Source organism: Urocampus carinirostris, chromosome 14, assembly GCF_059441175.1.
Source record: "Urocampus carinirostris isolate Australia breed hairy pipefish chromosome 14, RoL_Ucar_1.0, whole genome shotgun sequence".
In the NCBI taxonomy this organism is placed as follows: Eukaryota; Metazoa; Chordata; class Actinopteri; order Syngnathiformes; family Syngnathidae; genus Urocampus; species Urocampus carinirostris.
This window is the reverse complement of record NC_142362.1, coordinates 18,298,508-18,317,309: the sequence shown is the minus strand read 5'-3', so window position 1 is coordinate 18,317,309 and position 18,802 is coordinate 18,298,508. Positions and strand designations below refer to the sequence as shown.

The window sequence follows — 18,802 nt, the reverse complement described above, 5'->3', positions numbered from 1 at the left end:
AATAGAATAGTATAGAATAGAATAGAATCGTCTTTATTGACATTAGATGTGGCACCTCAGGTTTTTTTTTGGTTTGAACAAATTTATTGACACTAAAAACAGAAAACAATCATGACAATCTCAACAGCAATTAAGCACATTCACAATATTATATTCCAATATTACGTTTTTAACAGCAAACACAAAGTGAGGTTTGAACAAACCTTCTCGAAAATCAAACATATTCACAATTTCATTATATAACATCTTTGTTAGTGTCAATAGATCCGTCCAGGCCAAAGTCGATTGTCCTCGGTCTGAACAAATCCACCGACACCAACAGCAGCAAAACACAGCCATCAAGCATATTCACATTTTTTTTATATTTGACAATATGACGTGACGATATGACGTTTTAACATTTTTTCCTGACATTTTCAACATCAATTAAACAATTTCAGAGTTATTTTCTTTTAACAGTAGTTAACCAGCGTGTAAAAGGCAATACTATTGTGCAAGGGCATAGCTCTGCCATCCCACCCTCCCAAGCAGCATTCTTCCAGTCCTCTGTGTGGGTCAAGTCATGTTTATTCATATACCAGCTCAGAAGCCTAGATGGTAGTGTGCCCGCTTTGAGACTGGGAGGTCGCTGGTTCGGGCCTCGACCGAGACATACCTAATTGGTATAATGGCGGCGCCCTCTGGCTGCGGCTGCATCGACCCGCTACAACGGGTCAGGTGTATCGACATTTCGTTCTGTGTACATTGTTACAAAGAATGACAATACAAAGGAAATTATTATTATTATTATAACCCTTAATCACAAGGAGTCTCAAAGGGCTGCACAGACCACAGATTATTGCAAACTGCAGACTCTTATTACACTATCCCCTGATCTAAAACCTCCATGAGGGCAAGGAAAAACTCAAAACCTCTCCAGGCCGTATTTTTGGGTATGGGTAGGTGTTTGCTCCCCCACATGAAATAGATAGTGCGGGTTTCCATTGGCAGAAGCATCCTGATCCGACTCAGATACACCACCTTCATCATCCGGTTTGCTGTTGTTTTTCGGTTTAAAGCGTCACCTGCTCTTCAGAAATAAGCCGGACTTCGGTATTGACGATCGGATACTAGATCCCGAAACACTGTGGGAAAACTGTTTTGTTACGAAATTTAAGTCAAGTAGAGTATGCCTGTTTTGTTCACATTCACATAGAACAATACGTATCGCATCCTATGCGGATTTCATATTTTTGTTGAAAAACAAATTTTGTGGCGATGCCCTCCTTTGTTTTTGTGGCATATTAACATTTCAAAGGCTCATTTTCCAGTAAGGGCCTTTGTGTTTCGTACATTTCTGTATATATATTTAAATTATTTATGTAATTAAATAAATAAATAAATAAATAAATAACTAGATACAAATTTAAGTTGTTCTTTCAAAAACAAAAATAAGGTACGTAAATACATAAATAAATAATTCAATAAAACGGTCTTATTAAAAATAAATAAATAAATACATAAATAAATAAAAAATAGATGTGAAATGAAGAGGAACTCGATGAGCGACCATACATTCCAGTTTTACTTTGCATAAAAGGTAAAAAAATAAATAAAATAAATGACAAAAGCGTTTTCTGTTAAATGTCTACATTTAGTGGGCAAAATATGAAATACAGAAACTGACTTTCTGTGACCTAAGCGGTCAACGTTGGTCATTTAGAATAGAATAAAATAAAATAAAATAAAATAAAATAAAATAAAATAGAATAGAATAGAATAGAATAGAATAGAATAGAATAGAATAGAATAGAATAGAATAGAATAGAATACTTTTTATTGGCATTATTTACAACTTAGTGAACATTATTCACCATGTAGCTCATTGAAATACTGTAAATGAGCAAAATAAGATATTAAAATTTTTGTATACAAGAACATATTTGTCCTTATAATCAACAAATAACACAAAAATAATATACGCTAACTACACGCTGGAAAAAAAAAACATGATCACAGCCACGAGCAAAAAGACACGCATTCATGAAGAAACCAACCCTTTAACTGCTGTCCCATGAGGCTTAAATATACATATTTAGTTTGATGATGAAAAATAACATATTTAAAAAACAAAAATGTATACAGTACTTTAGTTTCTAAAGTTCAGAAGTTAACATGTGGCGTTTACTTTTGAATGTCTACATCTAGTGGCCAAAATAGGAAGTACAGCAACTGACGCATCCTAAGCTTTTGTTGGCATAACTTATGATACTTATTAGTGGGAAAATGTTTTCAGAATAGAATAGAATAGAATAGAATAGTATAGAATAGAATAGAATCGTCTTTATTGACATTAGATGTGGCACCTCAGGTTTTTTTTTGGTTTGAACAAATTTATTGACACTAAAAACAGAAAACAATCATGACAATCTCAACAGCAATTAAGCACATTCACAATATTATATTCCAATATTACGTTTTTAACAGCAAACACAAAGTGAGGTTTGAACAAACCTTCTCGAAAATCAAACATATTCACAATTTCATTATATAACATCTTTGTTAGTGTCAATAGATCCGTCCAGGCCAAAGTCGATTGTCCTCGGTCTGAACAAATCCACCGACACCAACAGCAGCAAAACACAGCCATCAAGCATATTCACATTTTTTTTATATTTGACAATATGACGTGACGATATGACGTTTTAACATTTTTTCCTGACATTTTCAACATCAATTAAACAATTTCAGAGTTATTTTCTTTTAACAGTAGTTAACCAGCGTGTAAAAGGCAATACTATTGTGCAAGGGCATAGCTCTGCCATCCCACCCTCCCAAGCAGCATTCTTCCAGTCCTCTGTGTGGGTCCTTTCCATTCTGCGTGGGTCCTCTCCCTTCTGGGTTCCACAACCCAGGTTAAACATCTAAAAAACTCTTAAAATAAATATTTTTAAAAATATATTTGTGTGTTTTTAGGTTTAGAAATCAATATATTGTCGTCTTTATTACTGGTAATTTCACGTTTGCTTCCAAAGCGGAAGCCACGTTATGCTCATCAGTGCGCATGCTCGTTATTGTCACTACAAACATGGCAACCTCCACCGGCAGCTGGTCAGCGATAGATAGCGGAGAAATGATGCGCTACGCGGAGTATAACCCAAAAGCGAGTGCCAGGAGCGACGCAGAGATCGACAGGCGGCTGGTAAATCCAATTTGATAAGCGAATACAATTTTAATGGAGTATTTCCTAGCTAAAAAGACGTTTGTTACCTTGGTGACAGTTGCTCGCTAGCTCTTGTGTTAGCCTTGCGTAATACGTGACGTCACGCGACGTCCTACGCAGGTTTAATTATGTACATTAAAAATGATTATGCAAAGGGAGGATGACAATGTCTTGATTTCGGTAGTTTAAACTGTTCATTTAAAATCAACTGTGTACTACACTTTATCAAAAAAATCCTGACTCTATATGGTACATCATTCCCTTCCATAATCTGTCCAAACTGGGTGGCATACAATTCTTCTTAGTTTATAAATCCAATATTGATAAAGTCCCGAAAAAATGTCTTCCTTCCACCGACGGGCTTTTCTCTTGGTCTTTTGTTTTCAGACACAATTTCTCTCTGCATACATACTGTATAAGGAACAATCAGGATATTTTATTCAAACATAAATCTCTTTTATCCAACAATGGTTTGACAGCACTATTAAACTGGTGTCTCAATTATTTAATTGGTTTGGTCAAATATACTCTTATATAAAATTAATTGAAACATACAATTTTTCTATTTTACCCGGTGACTATGCAAAAGTCATTAGAGTAATCTCTCCTGTGATTTGCATGTTATTCAAATATTTAAGTGATGACAAATCTAAAGACCGTCTGTGGACACCACTATGTTTGGAATAATCTGCCTGTCCAACAATCGTCATCAAAGTAAAGGACTTATCAGATCACTGTAAAAAGGGTAAGTTATCTGTCCTATATGTCTTGTCTTATTGGAGGAAATATTTTCAATCGATATACTAAAAAGTCCGATTGTTAACCAATTGCTATTAACTGAGAAACAAAGTTAGATTAATATCATTCAAAATATGGACATGATTTACCCCACCGAAGTGTATATTTCAAAAAGGTTCAACAAATATATTGAGGTTAATGTTAAATGTTAAATGTTTGCCTTGCTGTGTCGGAAACTAATACATTTATCTTGGCTCTGCCCTGAAGTGAAAAAAAAATGGTCTGGAATTTGTCGCTTTATTGCTGACAAGACAATGGGCTCCAATTATTTAGGAAAGATATTGATTGTACTTGGCATATATAACTCAGAGACATGTAAGCCTAAGGAAACCTTCATACTCGTCAACCTGTACGTTTTTGCCATACAAAGTACATTTATTATGCATTTTAAGACGTGTACGACGTCTGTACGGAAAAATGCAAATTTGTCAATTATGGGTACCATCCGGTACACACTGACTATCACGAAACGGCAAATCAATCATGTCAAACGAGTTCGCCGCGAAAGCCTCTATCTAAGTATCGTTTTTTTCGTTGCAAACGAAGCAAGCGGTTTGATGCTGCTGTGCGCATGCGTCTGCCGCCTGGGGATTTCCCATCATGCATCATTCCGGAAAAAAAAATTATGGTGTAAGATTATTTTGTATTTTGTACGGGAAAATACAACAGAGCCCAATGATGGAGCCGTGGAGGTTGAGAGGTATGAACCTTTATTGTCAATCTCGTCATCATCATAGTGAAATTCTACATTCAGAAATGCATATTCACTAGTAGAAAAATGTCCTTTATTGACTTCCAATATGAAGTGAAACAAAACATGATATCCATAAAGTTTTATCCGGAACTAGAATGCCATTAAAACAAATAACTTTGCAAACATTTTGGCATTTTTATGTAACTTTATGTTCACAACGTTGGTTCTTTGAACAAAATGCAAATAGTTTAATTTTAATTTAATTCTGAAATAACACTTAAGCTCTTTTTTTGATCTAAATATACGCTTTTATAATGTAGAATGTATGTCAGCAAAAGCGTATTTATTAACTTGAACGTTTCAATTTAAAGAGAGTCAGACTCCATTTCACTCAACTGTCTGACGTCCTCTTTAAATATTTGTATGATACTCAAGGCCTGTTTTGCAAGTAGTTTTTCTATTTGCCATATGCAGGCTTATATACTTCCAAACGTGTACAGACGCTGCCCTACCTACGAATGAGATAGTTCGTAAGTTGCTTTAGTGCTATATTTGATATGTTTAAGGTTTATATAAGTATGTTTAAGGCTTGTATAAGTAATCTGTATTGTTCTGTACTAATAAATACACATTTCATAAAATAATATGCTCAATAAAGATAAATAAATGTAAGTGTACCTAATTTACTTTTAGAAGATGAGCTTCAAGAGGTCCTCATCCGTGTTAGAGTGGCCAAAAAAAACGATCCAGCCATTTTCTCAACCACATCAAGCTTTCTCATTCCACTATCTTTTCAAAAGAACTGGCTTGCCTCTTCTTTACACTTTACACCAACCATATGGAATGGATGCACAAGATATTAAACAATAAAAATGTTAAAATTCTTAGCACATTGGAGATACAGTATAGAATGTTTACACACAAACTAGGAAGAGGAAGCGGATTTCTTCTTCGGGGTGAATGCTGGGCGAGCTCTCACAGCGCCATCACACGCCGGTAGCAGCGAAAAGAAGCACTACAGTACTGTCCTGTACTCGGAAAAAGGTGCACACATTACAAAATCCAACTCACAGCGATGTCCGGATATTTTTCGACATCCCGAAAAAAATGTTTGTATCACCCGTTTGTCGTAACTGGGGAGCGTCTGTATGTGTTTTGTTCAATAAAGCATTTCAAAAAAGTATGTACAATACATGAATCATATAAATAATGGTTAATCCAATTGATTTAGAAGTGTATAATGCATTTTGCAGGGTGGTACGCTGATAGCAGTCGGACTTGGGGTTGCTGCTGCAGGATTTGCAGGTACAAATTTCAACATGTTGTTTCTGATTAACGCAAAGGGCAACCAATTTTATTTACATTGATAAAAATAGCGTATCATGTTATTATTTTGTTATTACCAGGAGTAATTGTTCCAAGTAAGATTGAAATAGGCTCACTCAACCATTATGTCTGCCTTGGTTTGGCACTAGGTGACCTAAATATGTAAATTAAAGACTCATTTTAAAAATTATTTTGGAAGAATTTATCATGTGTTTAAAGACACTAATCACCTAAATGATTTCTCATGTTAGTTAGAAATCAAATTTCCCCGAAAATTGCACAGACCCGTCATCGGTGTGCTATTTTTAGAACTGGCCCACGGGCTTCTCAGGATTGACCTGGTGCATGCGGGCACCACATGAGGGACCCTTGCTGTAAGATATTCACCAAATTATATTATATTTTTAAGTTTTAAGGTGTTAAAATTATGGCATGGAGTGATTCTTAATCTTTCTTAAAATTGTAATACGAGTACGAGTCTCGGTAGTTGATATTTGTATTTTTTTACTGAAAATTTCAATACTCATGCTGGTCTGAAAAAAAAATAGCATTGTCAAACATTCCTATTGTCATAAAATCAGTGTTTCCACCAGTCCTTTCTAAGCCTGGCAGCCCGCAGGCACCACGTTGGTGACCCCTTTTTTGAATCCCTTGAAATGTCCAAATTTTGTCCTTTATTTATGCTCCTTGACTTCTCTGGTTTTCCCTGACTGTTTTGGTGTGCCAGGTCGCTACGCTTTTCAACTCTGGAAGCCTTTAGGCCAAATGTTCTCCGAATCAGTCCGAAAGATGCCAAAATCTGTGAGTTCTTTAAATTGCTCATTCAATTAAAACACATTTGGCATGACTCATCCACGTGTCCTCAACAGGCCTTCTCGTCGTATTACAAAGGAGGTTTTGAGGAGAAAATGTCCAAAAGGGAGGCCAGCCTCGTTCTTGGGATCAGGTAAAAAAAAACGCAAAGTAGATTTAAACGGTTGTTCATTTAGTAAAGTTTATCCTGTGTGATTGCAGTCCTGTCAGCACAAAAGCGAAAGTTCGCGAGGCACACAAGAGGATTATGGTCCTTAATCATCCTGATAAAGGTGAGGCCTCCCCTTTGTTAATTTAGGTATTGCATATGTAATCTGATGTGTTTATAGGTGGTTCGCCCTATCTTGCTGCCAAAATCAACGAGGCAAAAGATCTTCTGGACAAGGAAATGCGGCGGTGACCACCTTCTACGACACAATATAGACTGTAAAAAAAAAAGACTTTGCTGTTCCGTGATTGGATAATATCGCTGCAAAAATATTTATGTTTTTGGTCAAATTGATCATTAAGTACGTTGATTTTAGATATAATAATAAATCATCTCTGGTGCATTTTGTTTGTATTTTTGACCACTGAACCATTTTGAATGATGATGGGGATACAAAACATGGAGAAGTAATTTTCAACGCTGTGGACGCTTTATTATCAAGTCTTATGATCATCGCAATCAAACCAAAGTGTGTTTGTATATGACTTTTCAGACCACAAAATGCAACTAGTGTTGTACTAAAATAATTCACTATGATACCCCTTTTTATACCCACTCAAAAATATACACAGACATCCAATTATTAAAAAAATCACATGGCGACAAGGCAGACTTTAAGAGTCTTTAATTCAAAAATACAAAGTCACTTCTTTGCTTATTACAACCTCTACTTTGGAAGTAAAATGTATACAATTATATTTGGTTTTGTTGCTTTTATTCTACCATATATATTTTTTTAATTATTCAAGATTTTTGACACTGTTTTCTTTGTGAGTAATGTACAGGGTAAATAAAATTGATGTGCCATGTAAAGAAATTGTCAAGATCATACTTTAAAAACCAGGACATTCACTTGGAAAAAGAACTAATATTTAAAACAAGATTTGACTCGGCATTTCAAGAAGAAGCGTGTCAAAAGATAAAAATAACAGTATATAATATTAGCCATGTAATATTTACAGAATGTGGTAGACTGGCATAAATCGTGCTTCAGAAAAAGTGCTATGGCATTAGAAGCAACAGTGTGCAAAAATAAGAATAAAGAAATCAAATATGAGTGAAAATGTTCCTATACATAGTCAAGGTATATACACAAACTACTATTTTACAGTCTAGTGTGTTTGTTTAGGTCTGTGATTGCTCCAGGGAAGAAACTGTCTCTGAACTTGTTAGTCTTTGTTTTATGGTACCTGTAGATTCTTTTAGAGCAGGGGATCGGAACTTTTCTGATCCAAAGAACCAAATATATATATATAAAATATATATATATATATATTATTTTTATTTTTTTGGGAGAGTGAACAATACATTTTAAGACAAATTTCAGCTAAAGCGCCAAACCTGTTCCCCAGACAAAATCAAAATTTTCAGCACATTTTATTTCACATTAGATGTTTCGATAATATTTATGAAATAAAAATAATGGGAGATCCTGTGTCCCATATCAACAACTTGTGTCCCTCCCACAATTATTTAAGACCGTTGAGGTTCATTTGGACTTTTTTTTCCCCATAAATAATGGTTTCAAAACAAGATGCAAGCAGTGTTCTTATGTAAAAATGTCACAAAATACTGCAAACGAGGGTACGGACCTAGTCACCTTCAGGGTTGACGACGCTGGGCAGACAGAAATGCCGGGTGTGCATATCCCCTACAGCTCACCCAGTAAAAATGCTGTGTGGCTGGCGTTTCTGTCTGTTAACAGTTATTGTGGGTTTTTAATCACTAAGGGTCTCAACAGTGAACCCAAATTGTTTAATGAGCTCCCATACAAAAGATTATTTTGCGATTTCAAGCCAAAACGTTGGTGTGACACCTTGACTGTAAACTGTAATGGAAAGTATTCTGTTTATATGAATGGTAAATGGTCTTTGTATAGCGCTTTACAAGTCACTGAAGACTTACCAAAGCACTTTTCAATGTGTTTTACACTTACCCATTCATACACGAAGATGGCAGCATATACTAAACCAATCTTACTTTCAGTACTATGTTATCTATTTGCGCAGTACACTCCATCTCTATGCTAGTAGGATTTGGAATGTTTGGGATGAATTTTGCATGAGCATAAATTTATCTGTGATCCATATGTACTCATCTCACGAGCCATACGTTCCTGACACCTGTTCTAGAGAGAAGCCGGTCAAAGAGGTGTTGATGACCCTGTGTAAGGTTCTCCTTTTGGGTGCTGTGCACCCAGCATACCACACCGTTACCATCTTTGTGCTCTCAGCAGAATAAATATGACAATGCAGTCAATCTTTTGGGAATTAATATAGCAGGAGAACAGTTACAACACGTATCTGCTTTGGTGAGAACAGCATTTTACGGCTTTATCATTCATGGTCCAGGGGCGTACAGATGAATCACTGTTACTTATACCTCTCCTGAAGTAAGAATACTTTTTTTGAACATTTCAAATGGAGACTATTGTATGTTAGCCTCACAGGACCCTGGCTGCATTATGCGCAGAGTGACAATGTGCCTGATGGCTTTTCGAAACCAAGGGTAGAAAAAAGCATATATCAAAGGATTCAGAAATGAATTCAGACTGTAAAGATAGAACACACACAACAAAAGTCTTTCAGAAATTAAGTTAAGAGGTAGTAAGGACACGCTGTAATATGGACAGAAGCAAATAAGGAATATGACAACAATAACGCCGAGAGTCCTGGCGGCCTTCAGCTCGGATTTCTTGGCTCCTATCGGGAGGATTTGTCGTACTTTACCATGTGCAACACGAGAACGTGCAGCTCGCGCCTGAGACACGGCGGCTACAAACACATTTCCATACAAAATGATGATCATGCAGAGGGGGAGGATAAAAGTCACTATGAGGTCAACAACTCCCGTGTGTGGATCCAAAGTAAGGACACACTGCCCATAACAGGCATTATACTTTCCCGGCTGCGTCAGCTGATCATAGAAAATGACGCTGCTGTAAAAGAAAGACAAGATCCAGCACATGCAGATGCAAAGTTGAACTCGTTTCAAGGTGACCTTGATGTTATAATGCAGGGGATCACAAATGGCCACATAACGGTCAACTGATATCAGCGCCACGTTTCCCACTGATACAGACGTTACTGTTAAAATGAAATAGAGATGGAGGGAACAAGTCGCGTCGCCAAAAGCCCAGCACGATGTCGTCTTGTAGATTTCTACCGGTATTATCTGGGCGCCCAACAGAAAGTCGGTGATGGCTAGGGAAAGGAGGAGAAGGTTGGTGGGAGTTTGGAGTTGCCTACAAACACAAAATATCTTAATAGTTATGCAGATGCATAGTTAAACACAGAAATCAAAATTTATATCACCTAAGCACACATTACCAGCCAAAGACCATCCTAGACAAAAGAATACTTGCCTGTAATGAGAGATTGCAATTATGACAAGCAAGTTGAGCACAGAAGTGAGCATGCAAAGGCACAGCAATGGTAACATGTAAAAAAACACTTGAGTTGAGGGCTGCCTGCAGGAGATGTTGGCCACCTCTGGAAAGCAGAGATCCGTTTGGATTTCCTGTGTGTCCATCAAGAAGCTTGAGTTAAAGACAATCTGTCTGAGCTTCTCTTTTTTATGTCCTTATGAGACCTCCCCCAAGAAAATGTGATTGGGTCATATTTGATGCTATACATTCAGATTTTATAGCAAGGACCCGCATCTTTTTTTGAAACTGAGTGCTACTTTTTTGTTAGTGATTAGCACAAAGGGCAATTAAATTCATATGCTTTTCTGAAATAAGTTATTTGTTATGACTATGTTGTTACTATGTTATTATTTTGTCATTACCAGGTTTTGATTATTATAAGTAAGGTTAGAATTGGCTCAGTCAACCACTAAAACATCTGGTATAAGGGCACTCAGTGATTTACATATTTAATATTTTAGAAGAATTTATACTGTTTTAAAAGACCGTGATCACATCAATAATTTCCTATACCAGTTATAAATCAAATTTCCTAGAAAGCTTTCGTACAATTTATTCTGTTATTCATATGTTGTTACTATTCTATAATTATGGTATCATACATATATATATATATATATATAAATATATATATATATATATATATATATATATATATATATATATATATATATATATATATATATATATATAATGTATATATATATATACAGTGAAGAAAATAAGTCTTTCAACACCCTGCTATTTTGCTATTTCTCCCATTAAGAAATCATGGAGGGGCATGTCTACTGTGAGAGAGATCAACTAAAAAGAAAAATCCAGAAATCACAATGCATGATTTTTTTCACAATTTATTTTTATGATACTGCTGCAAATAAGTATTTGAACACCCGCGTATCGTCTAGAATTTTGACCCTGAAATACCTGTTAGTCTGCCCATTAGACGTCCACCTGCACTCCATGTATCATCCTGAATCAGATGCACCTGTTTGAGGTAGTGAGCTGCAAAAGGACACCTGTCCACCCCATTCAATCAGTAAGACTTTAACTTGTAACATGGCGAAAACCAAAGAGCTGTCCAAAGACACCAGAGACAAAATTGTACACCTCCACAAGGCTGGAAAGGGCTACGGAGCAATTGCCAAGTAGCTTGGTGAAAAAAGGTTCACTGTTGGGGCATCCATTAGAAAATGGAAGAAGCTAAACATGACGGTCAATCTCAATCAGAGTGGAGCCCCATGGAAGATGTCACCTCGTGGGGTCTCAATGATTCCTCAATGTCCTGAAAAGAAGTGGGACCACCATTTCCAAGGTTACTGTAGGTAATACACTAATATGTCATGATTTGAAATCATGCATGGCACGAGAGGTTCCCCTGGTTAAACCAGTACATGTCAAGGCCCGTCTTAAGTTTACATATGAACATTTGGATGATACAGAAGAGTCCTGGGAGAAAGTTCCATGGTCAAATGAGACAAAATAGAACGTTTTGGTCATAATTCCATTAAGCGTGTTTGGAGGAAGAAGAACGAAGAGTGCAATCCGAAGAACATCCCTACAGTGAAGCATGGTGGTGGTAGCATCATGCTTTGGGGGTGTTTTTCTGCAATTAGACAGGACGAGTGCACTGCATTAAAGAGAGGATGACTGGGGCCGTGTATTGTGAGATTTTGGAGAACAACCTCCTTCCCTCAGTCCCAGCATTGAAGATGGGTCGTGGCTGAGTCTTCCAACATGACAATGACCCGAAGCACACAGCCAGGAAAACCAAGGAGTGGCACCGTAAGAAGCATATCAAGGTTCTCGCATGGCCCAGCCAGTCTCCAGACCTGAACCCAATCAAAAATCTTTCCACGGAGGAGGAAGTTGCCTAACTTTTGAAGCCCATCTTCCATAAGTAAGTTAAACCTTATTTATTTATTATTATTTTTTATAGAGCATATTGTTTTATGAAATGTTAATTTTTTAGTACAAAACAATACAGGTTACTTATATAAGCCTTAAACATACGTATATAAACCTTAATCTACATTACATACAAAATATTGCACTGAAGCAACTTACGAATAAATTCAACTTAGGAACGATCTCGTTTGTTAGTCGGGCAGCATCTGTATATACATACAGTCAATTAAGATCAAATAGAACTTTTTGGTCATAATTCCACTAAGTGTGTTTGGAGAAAGAAGAATGAAGAGTGAAATCCGAAGAGCACCATCCCTACTGTGAAGCATTTGGGTGCTAGCATCATGCTTTAAGAGATTCTTTTCTGCACATGGGACAGGACGAGTGCACTGCATTGAAGAGAGGATGACTAGGGCCCTGTATTGTGAGATTTTGGGGAACAACCTCCTTCCCTCAGTCAGAGCATTGAAGATGGGTCATGGCTCGGTCTTCCACAGTGGACATGCATGAAAATTTCAGACCCCTCCATAATTTATAAGTGTGGGGAAATAGCAAATTAGAAGAGTGTTCAAATACTTATTTTCTTCACTGTGTATATATATACAACCTCCTGTGTGGGTTCAAATCCAGCTACCGGAATTCCTGTGCGGAGTTTATACGTCCTGCCCGTGCTTGCATGGGTTTCCTCCGGGCACTCCGGTTTCCTCCCACATTCCAAAGACATGCATTTCAGGTGGATTGGCCGGTCCAAATTGTCCCTTGGTGTGAATGAGCGAGCGAGCTGTTTGTCCCTGTGTGCCCTGCGATTGGCTGGCAACCAGTTCAGGGTGTCCCCTGCCCACTGCCCGATGATTGCTGGGATGGGCTCCAGCACCCCCGCGACCCTACTTAGGATAAGCGGTGCAGCTAATGAGATAATGAGATGTATATATATATATATATATATATATATATATATATATATATATATATATATATATATATATATATATGTTAACTACTTTTAAATTCTGTGTGTGTACGTGCATCCTATGGTGCAGCTTTGAATTACATAACAAATCTGTGTAAAGACAAAAAAGGCATTCTATTCTATTCCATTCTTAAAAAACTCATGTCAATACAATGAGCACAGGAACTGAACCGGTAATTATTGGGTAATCATCATTTTCATATCCAAATGTTTTTTGACGACTGTTACCAGATTGGGACCCCATGATACTGAATTGTGGGAATGAAAATTACTATTTTTTTTTAAGAAGTGTAATAGTAAACATGTTGTTGACACTTGCTCTTCATAAACCTGACTTTCAAGTGCGCCTTCCCTGGTGACGTCTTCATAGGTTACGGTTGTCACTGTTTTTGTTGACGCTTCACACCTCGGCTTATTAGTGTGTGATGGTGATAGCTCACAATTACAGGTGTGAAAAAAATACAACACATGAATTGATGCTTGTGTTCTATGTGGAAAGACAAACAGAAGTCTTGTTGTTTTGGATCTACTAAAGACACACTGACGCAACTGTCCTTTCCTATTACTCTTGGCTGAGCTGTAGACTGTTGATGATGTCCAATTAATAGCTTCTCCCAGTTATTTTTTGTGTTTGCTTCATTTCTTTAAGTTAATTATTCAGATATTGAACGAAAAAAGGAGCCCCCTCTTCATGTAGAGTAGGGGTCGGGAACCTTTTTCACTATGTAAGCAAAAATATTTAAAACAATGTTTTTGAGAAAGCATCAATAAAACAGCCACAGTCTACTGACACAAGCTATCTCTTCAGCACATTTTATATCACTGTGTGATGTTTGATTTTTTAATAAAATCTATGAAATAATAATAATGCTAGGGTCAGTGTCCCATTTCAATATACGTAGGTGACAGTGATAGGTTAACATGTTTATACCACACTGATTTCACACTGATTATATTTTTATTTTTTTCTATTAATTTGAAGTGTTTGGACTGCTAACAGTGTTAAGGTCACGGGACTAAGATAAGCTCTGGCTTTTTCCCGTCACCCCCCTTTTCCCTTTCTATTTGTATCCATTTTTTTTATTAGGTTATTAGTTTTGCATTCTTAGCAACCATGTATTTAGAATAAACAGAGGGAAACATTAAAATTGTGAATCAATCAATTAATTATTGCTTTCATCTTCCTCATAACAAATTCATGATGGAGAAGTAGAAAAGTCTTCAGTCTCTTCACCAACATGGTTGATTCGATGAGCAGGATTAATATAAGACTTTTGGAGAGCTGATTTGAAGGGATGAAGCTTTTTAAGGTTGAATTTCTGCTAAATGTCTTCTCCTGCTCTAAGATTGTTCTGCAAACCGACTGCTAAAGGAGTAGTAGTCTGGTTTTCTTGATTTTACCACAACGGGTTCTCCTGACCTTAACCTTAAAACGTGTCGTAACCTGAAACAGCTATCACAAGTTACCTGTGGTTCGAAATGCTAATAGTTCTCTGCATAATAACCTCTAAGAACCTTTTGATTGAAAATGCAATATTATCATTGACCACGTTTACACGCAGGCAATAGTCTGAGTGGTATCATAAATTGGATTTTTGGAGCAATTTGAAAGAATCGTTTACATTATGGAGACAAACATTAAAAGTGTTGTCTGTAAACTTCAAAATATTCTACTTGCTGATGCCATCTCCTGGCTGAAATCATTCTTGCAGCCTCTGTAAAGATCCTTTTATTGCGCGCGCAAGTATGTGAAATTTTTAGATGCACTCAAATGAACTCTTCCTTTTTAATCTTTTTTTGGACTTTGGGTGGCATTTGGACTTTACTTGAAACAGGCTTGTTCTTATTTTCACAATTTCAACCCTAGAATAAAAGAAACCTGCAAACATGTGCGTAAAATGACTACCCCGCCCCATTTTCTCCAGCGTAATGCGCTCTGTGGCCAAAAGCCTAGTGTCAAAGCAAAATAAAATCAGCTACGCACGGTGGAAAAAATATATAAAAAGGCTATTTGAACGCAGTTAGGCATTGTTGTGAATTATTTAAAGCACACCTCAAACTACGCATCCCACCTTTAAGAAAAGAAAGATTTCATCCATATCACTCAACAAAATCAAAGAAGTACTATGCTTGTTTCCCCATAAGTGGCTTGCAAAAAGCATAAACTTACAATATACATGGATGGTTACAACTTTGGCATCCTGTCGAGGCACTGCCAGGGGGTGCAGAAGCACAATGCAGAAGACTTAAGTGCAGTTGTCTTTATTACGGAAAGGGTTTGGTACATTGTGATAAACAACACTGAGACAAGAAGGCTTAGGACAATACAATATTGGCAACGAACTAGCACCAAGACCAGAAAATGGAGTGTTTTAACAGTAGTGTGATTAGAGAGTATTCAGGACAAGTGACACCAGGCTGAAATTAGAGCCAGGAATCAAGTGACCCGAAAGGCAAAGGCAAGCGAGTGGGGAAGAGAGAAAATCCAACCTGACTGCAGAACTGGGACGGATCTACTTTACTTAGATTAATACACCTTGGGTATTTTTGCCATGGAGGCAAAATATAAAATGGGAATGTCCTAGAGAAAACAACAATAATACATGAGGCTTTTTAGCTAGTAAACCATATTTTGCCTGAATAATTTGTCCCTGTACTACAAATCCCAATCTTCTTTACAGCAGGAAAATATCCTTCAGATTACCGTATTTTCCGCACTATAAGGCGCACCTAAAAGCCTTTATTTTTTTCAAAAGCTGACAATGCACCTTTTAATACAGTGCGCCTTATATATGGTTTGAACAATTTTATTGGCACTTTTAACAGCAATTAAACACATTCACAATTTCATTATATAATATTCTAACAATATGGATCAATATTAAGTCGCCGACTAGATTTTTCCTCGTAGGCGATGTGGTCCGCGGTGTATGCTGGGATACATATGCCGGCGTTTCATTTCCCAGCCAATGTGTCAATCATCATTTGAATCGATCACTATTGGCTAAAGTTATTCGGAGGTAAAGGGGGCGGATCCTTTTTTATCATTTACAGGCTCGCATAGGCTAAAGGGGCAAAACAAAGCCTGCAATTGGCCGAAAAATATGAATGTGAATAGCAAGTTTGGTTGTCTACGGCATAGAGGAAACATGTTTTACCATTCCGTATTTGTAAATATTTTACTCTCCTGGATTTACTACACTCACGGATATAAGCGGACCATGGTTGCACATTATTATTGAACGCAACGACTTCGGTGAGCTACTTGGGCTAAATATTTTCCCAGTATCTTGTTTCAGAGTGATGTCGTTGTTTCTGTGATGGGTCTTTTTTTAAATTAAACTCAATTCCAAGTGTTTATTGTCATATGCACAGTAAAGTTGAGAGTGAAAAAGAAAATAGAAACTAAGGAATGGTTGGCATTTGTTGAATCCCAAGACTTTAACCTTCCGAATGATATTTGGAACGATGCATTTGAGTGACATCGTACGGACACCGCATCCGCACGTGTCTACGACACGTATTTGCTTCTCTGCAAGCTTTCGGAATGTTAAGGGGGTAATAAGTTTGACTGAACTATCTGACTGTTTTGTCGACGTTCCCATTGTAGCGCCTTATAATCCGGTGCGCCTTATGTATGGAAGATATAGGACCAAAAACTATTTTTTGGTGGTGCGCCCTATAACCCGGTGCGCCCTATAGTGCGGAAAATACGGTACTTGAATGTGTAAATATGTACAAGTAATCCAAAAATTAAAGGACTAACCTAACAGATTCATTTGGAATACTCCTATTTGCAGGCCTTAATCGGATTTCTGTGTGCAATCACACAGCTTTATATAATACAGAATACCTGCAATATTTCCAGTTGAATTATTGCCTGCATGTATACATACCATTCTAAAAATGTAATTGTGTCTGGGTGTGCCGCTTCTCACGTCGTCAAACGTTTGTCAAGTTTGACCCAATCACACTCGCAAAGGGTATGTACAGAAACCTATAAATGAGATGTTCAAAAGCGAGGTTTGGACCAAACACTGTCTGAAGTCTTTCTTCTCCATGGACACCGGAGACCAATCACATCTCTGCTTCCCAGATCTTCCCAACATCTCCTGCACCAAGCCCTCACTTTCTTGGTCTGAAGGTGTTTTTTACAGAATCGTGCTGCCCGTGGAATGCATCCTCATTGTGCTGCTCAACTTGCTTGTCATCATTTCCATCTCCCATTTCAGGCACATGTCCTTTTTTTGTAGTCTCCTGTGTGTAAGCAGACTTGTACCATTAATTTCAGGTTGTCGATTTTTGCCGAGGTCTCTCTTTTCTTGAGGAAACAACCGGATTGTATTATGTGTACTCTGCCAATTCATGTTTGCATTAGCAGTGCATGAAACGCTGTGCTCCTATCCGTTACTAATTGCTATGTCTTGACTCTGCAGGCAGCTCCAGACACCCACCAACGTTCTTCTCCTTTCCCTGGCCTTCTCCGACTTTTTGATAGGGATTGTAGGAATGCCAGGTGGGATCTACAGCAATCAATCCTGCTGGTTCTTGGGTGACACAATGTGTTCTCTGTTTGTTTATGTGTCTTTTACCTCTGCGACAGCTACAGTGGGAAACATGGTGCTGATATCAGCTGACCGTTATTTGGCGATTTGTGATCCTTTACATTATTATGTCAAAGTCACCATGAGAAGAATTCAACAATGGGTTGGTCTCTGTTGGTTGGGTGCCATTGTCCACAGCTGCATCGTTTTGAAGAACCAATTGGCTCATCCCAGTATGTACAACTACTGCCGTGGAACATGCCAGATTGGTTTTGACATTTACGGAAGTATTTTGGACTTGCTCGTGTGCTTTGTTTTTCCCCTCGGCATCATTATTACACTGTACACGAGAGTGTTTTTGGTTGTGGTATCTCAGGCACGGGTGATGCGATCTCAAGTTACAGGTGTTAAATTACACTCAACTGGCACTGTCAGATTAGAAAAATCCGAGTTGAAAGCAGCCAAAATTCTTGGTGTTATTATTGCGGTCTTTCTGGTGTGTTATTGTCCATACTACATTAACACTTTAATAGGTGATTCCGGGTATTCGATAACAATATTTTTTATACACTTATTCGACTTGAACTCGTGTATGAACCCCTTGATATACGCTTTGTTCTACCCTAGGTTTAGAAGAGCTTTCAGGCAAATTGTCACTCTACAAATATTGCAATCTGGTTCCTGTGAGGCCAGGATAATCTAAACTTCATTTCAAATTCTCAAAATATTTGCTTTTGAGGTACTGTATATTTTCCTGTGCAAAAGCTATGAATCCAAAAAAGAGGCTTCAGGGAAAGACAAACACATGTGATATTGCCGGTAGGAAGCAGACCTTCACTCCCTCAAAATGTAATAGTCAGATGGGCTAACAGAGTCTAAAAAATGTAGAATTGTTGTTTGACTCCAGGGTGGAGA

The 18,802-nt window shown here is 37.4% G+C and overlaps 3 protein-coding genes across 4 annotated transcripts; 2 read left to right on the top strand and 1 right to left on the bottom strand.

Annotated features, from left to right (window-relative positions):
• Window positions 1-3,035: 3,035 nt before the first annotated feature.
• Window positions 3,036-7,384, top strand: dnajc15 (DnaJ (Hsp40) homolog, subfamily C, member 15). The gene is made up of 6 exons (XM_088352561.1): window positions 3,036-3,181; window positions 5,948-5,999; window positions 6,748-6,821; window positions 6,890-6,966; window positions 7,035-7,105; window positions 7,163-7,384. Exons 1-6 carry the CDS (start codon window positions 3,044-3,046, stop codon window positions 7,231-7,233), a joined length of 483 nt encoding a protein of 160 aa, XP_088208687.1. The 5' UTR covers window positions 3,036-3,043; the 3' UTR covers window positions 7,234-7,384.
• A 2,084-nt stretch (window positions 7,385-9,468) lies between these two features.
• On the bottom strand, window positions 9,469-10,572 carry LOC148352844 (trace amine-associated receptor 13c-like). Its single transcript, XM_088353505.1, has 2 exons — window positions 10,406-10,572; window positions 9,469-10,285 (listed from the first exon to the last, which is right to left on the bottom strand). The coding sequence occupies exons 1-2, from the start codon at window positions 10,570-10,572 to the stop codon at window positions 9,469-9,471; spliced, it is 984 nt and encodes a 327-aa protein (XP_088209631.1).
• Window positions 10,573-17,402: 6,830 nt separating this feature from the next.
• On the top strand, window positions 17,403-18,590 carry LOC148352843 (trace amine-associated receptor 13c-like). 2 transcript variants are annotated; one of them, XM_088352482.1, is made up of 2 exons: window positions 17,403-17,479; window positions 17,780-18,590. In XM_088352482.1, the coding sequence occupies exons 1-2, from the start codon at window positions 17,403-17,405 to the stop codon at window positions 18,588-18,590; spliced, it is 888 nt and encodes a 295-aa protein (XP_088208608.1). The 2 variants fall into 2 exon arrangements, with proteins under 2 accessions (XP_088208608.1, XP_088208607.1); XM_088352481.1 differs by having other exon boundaries at window positions 17,403-17,575.
• Window positions 18,591-18,802: the final 212 nt, after the last annotated feature.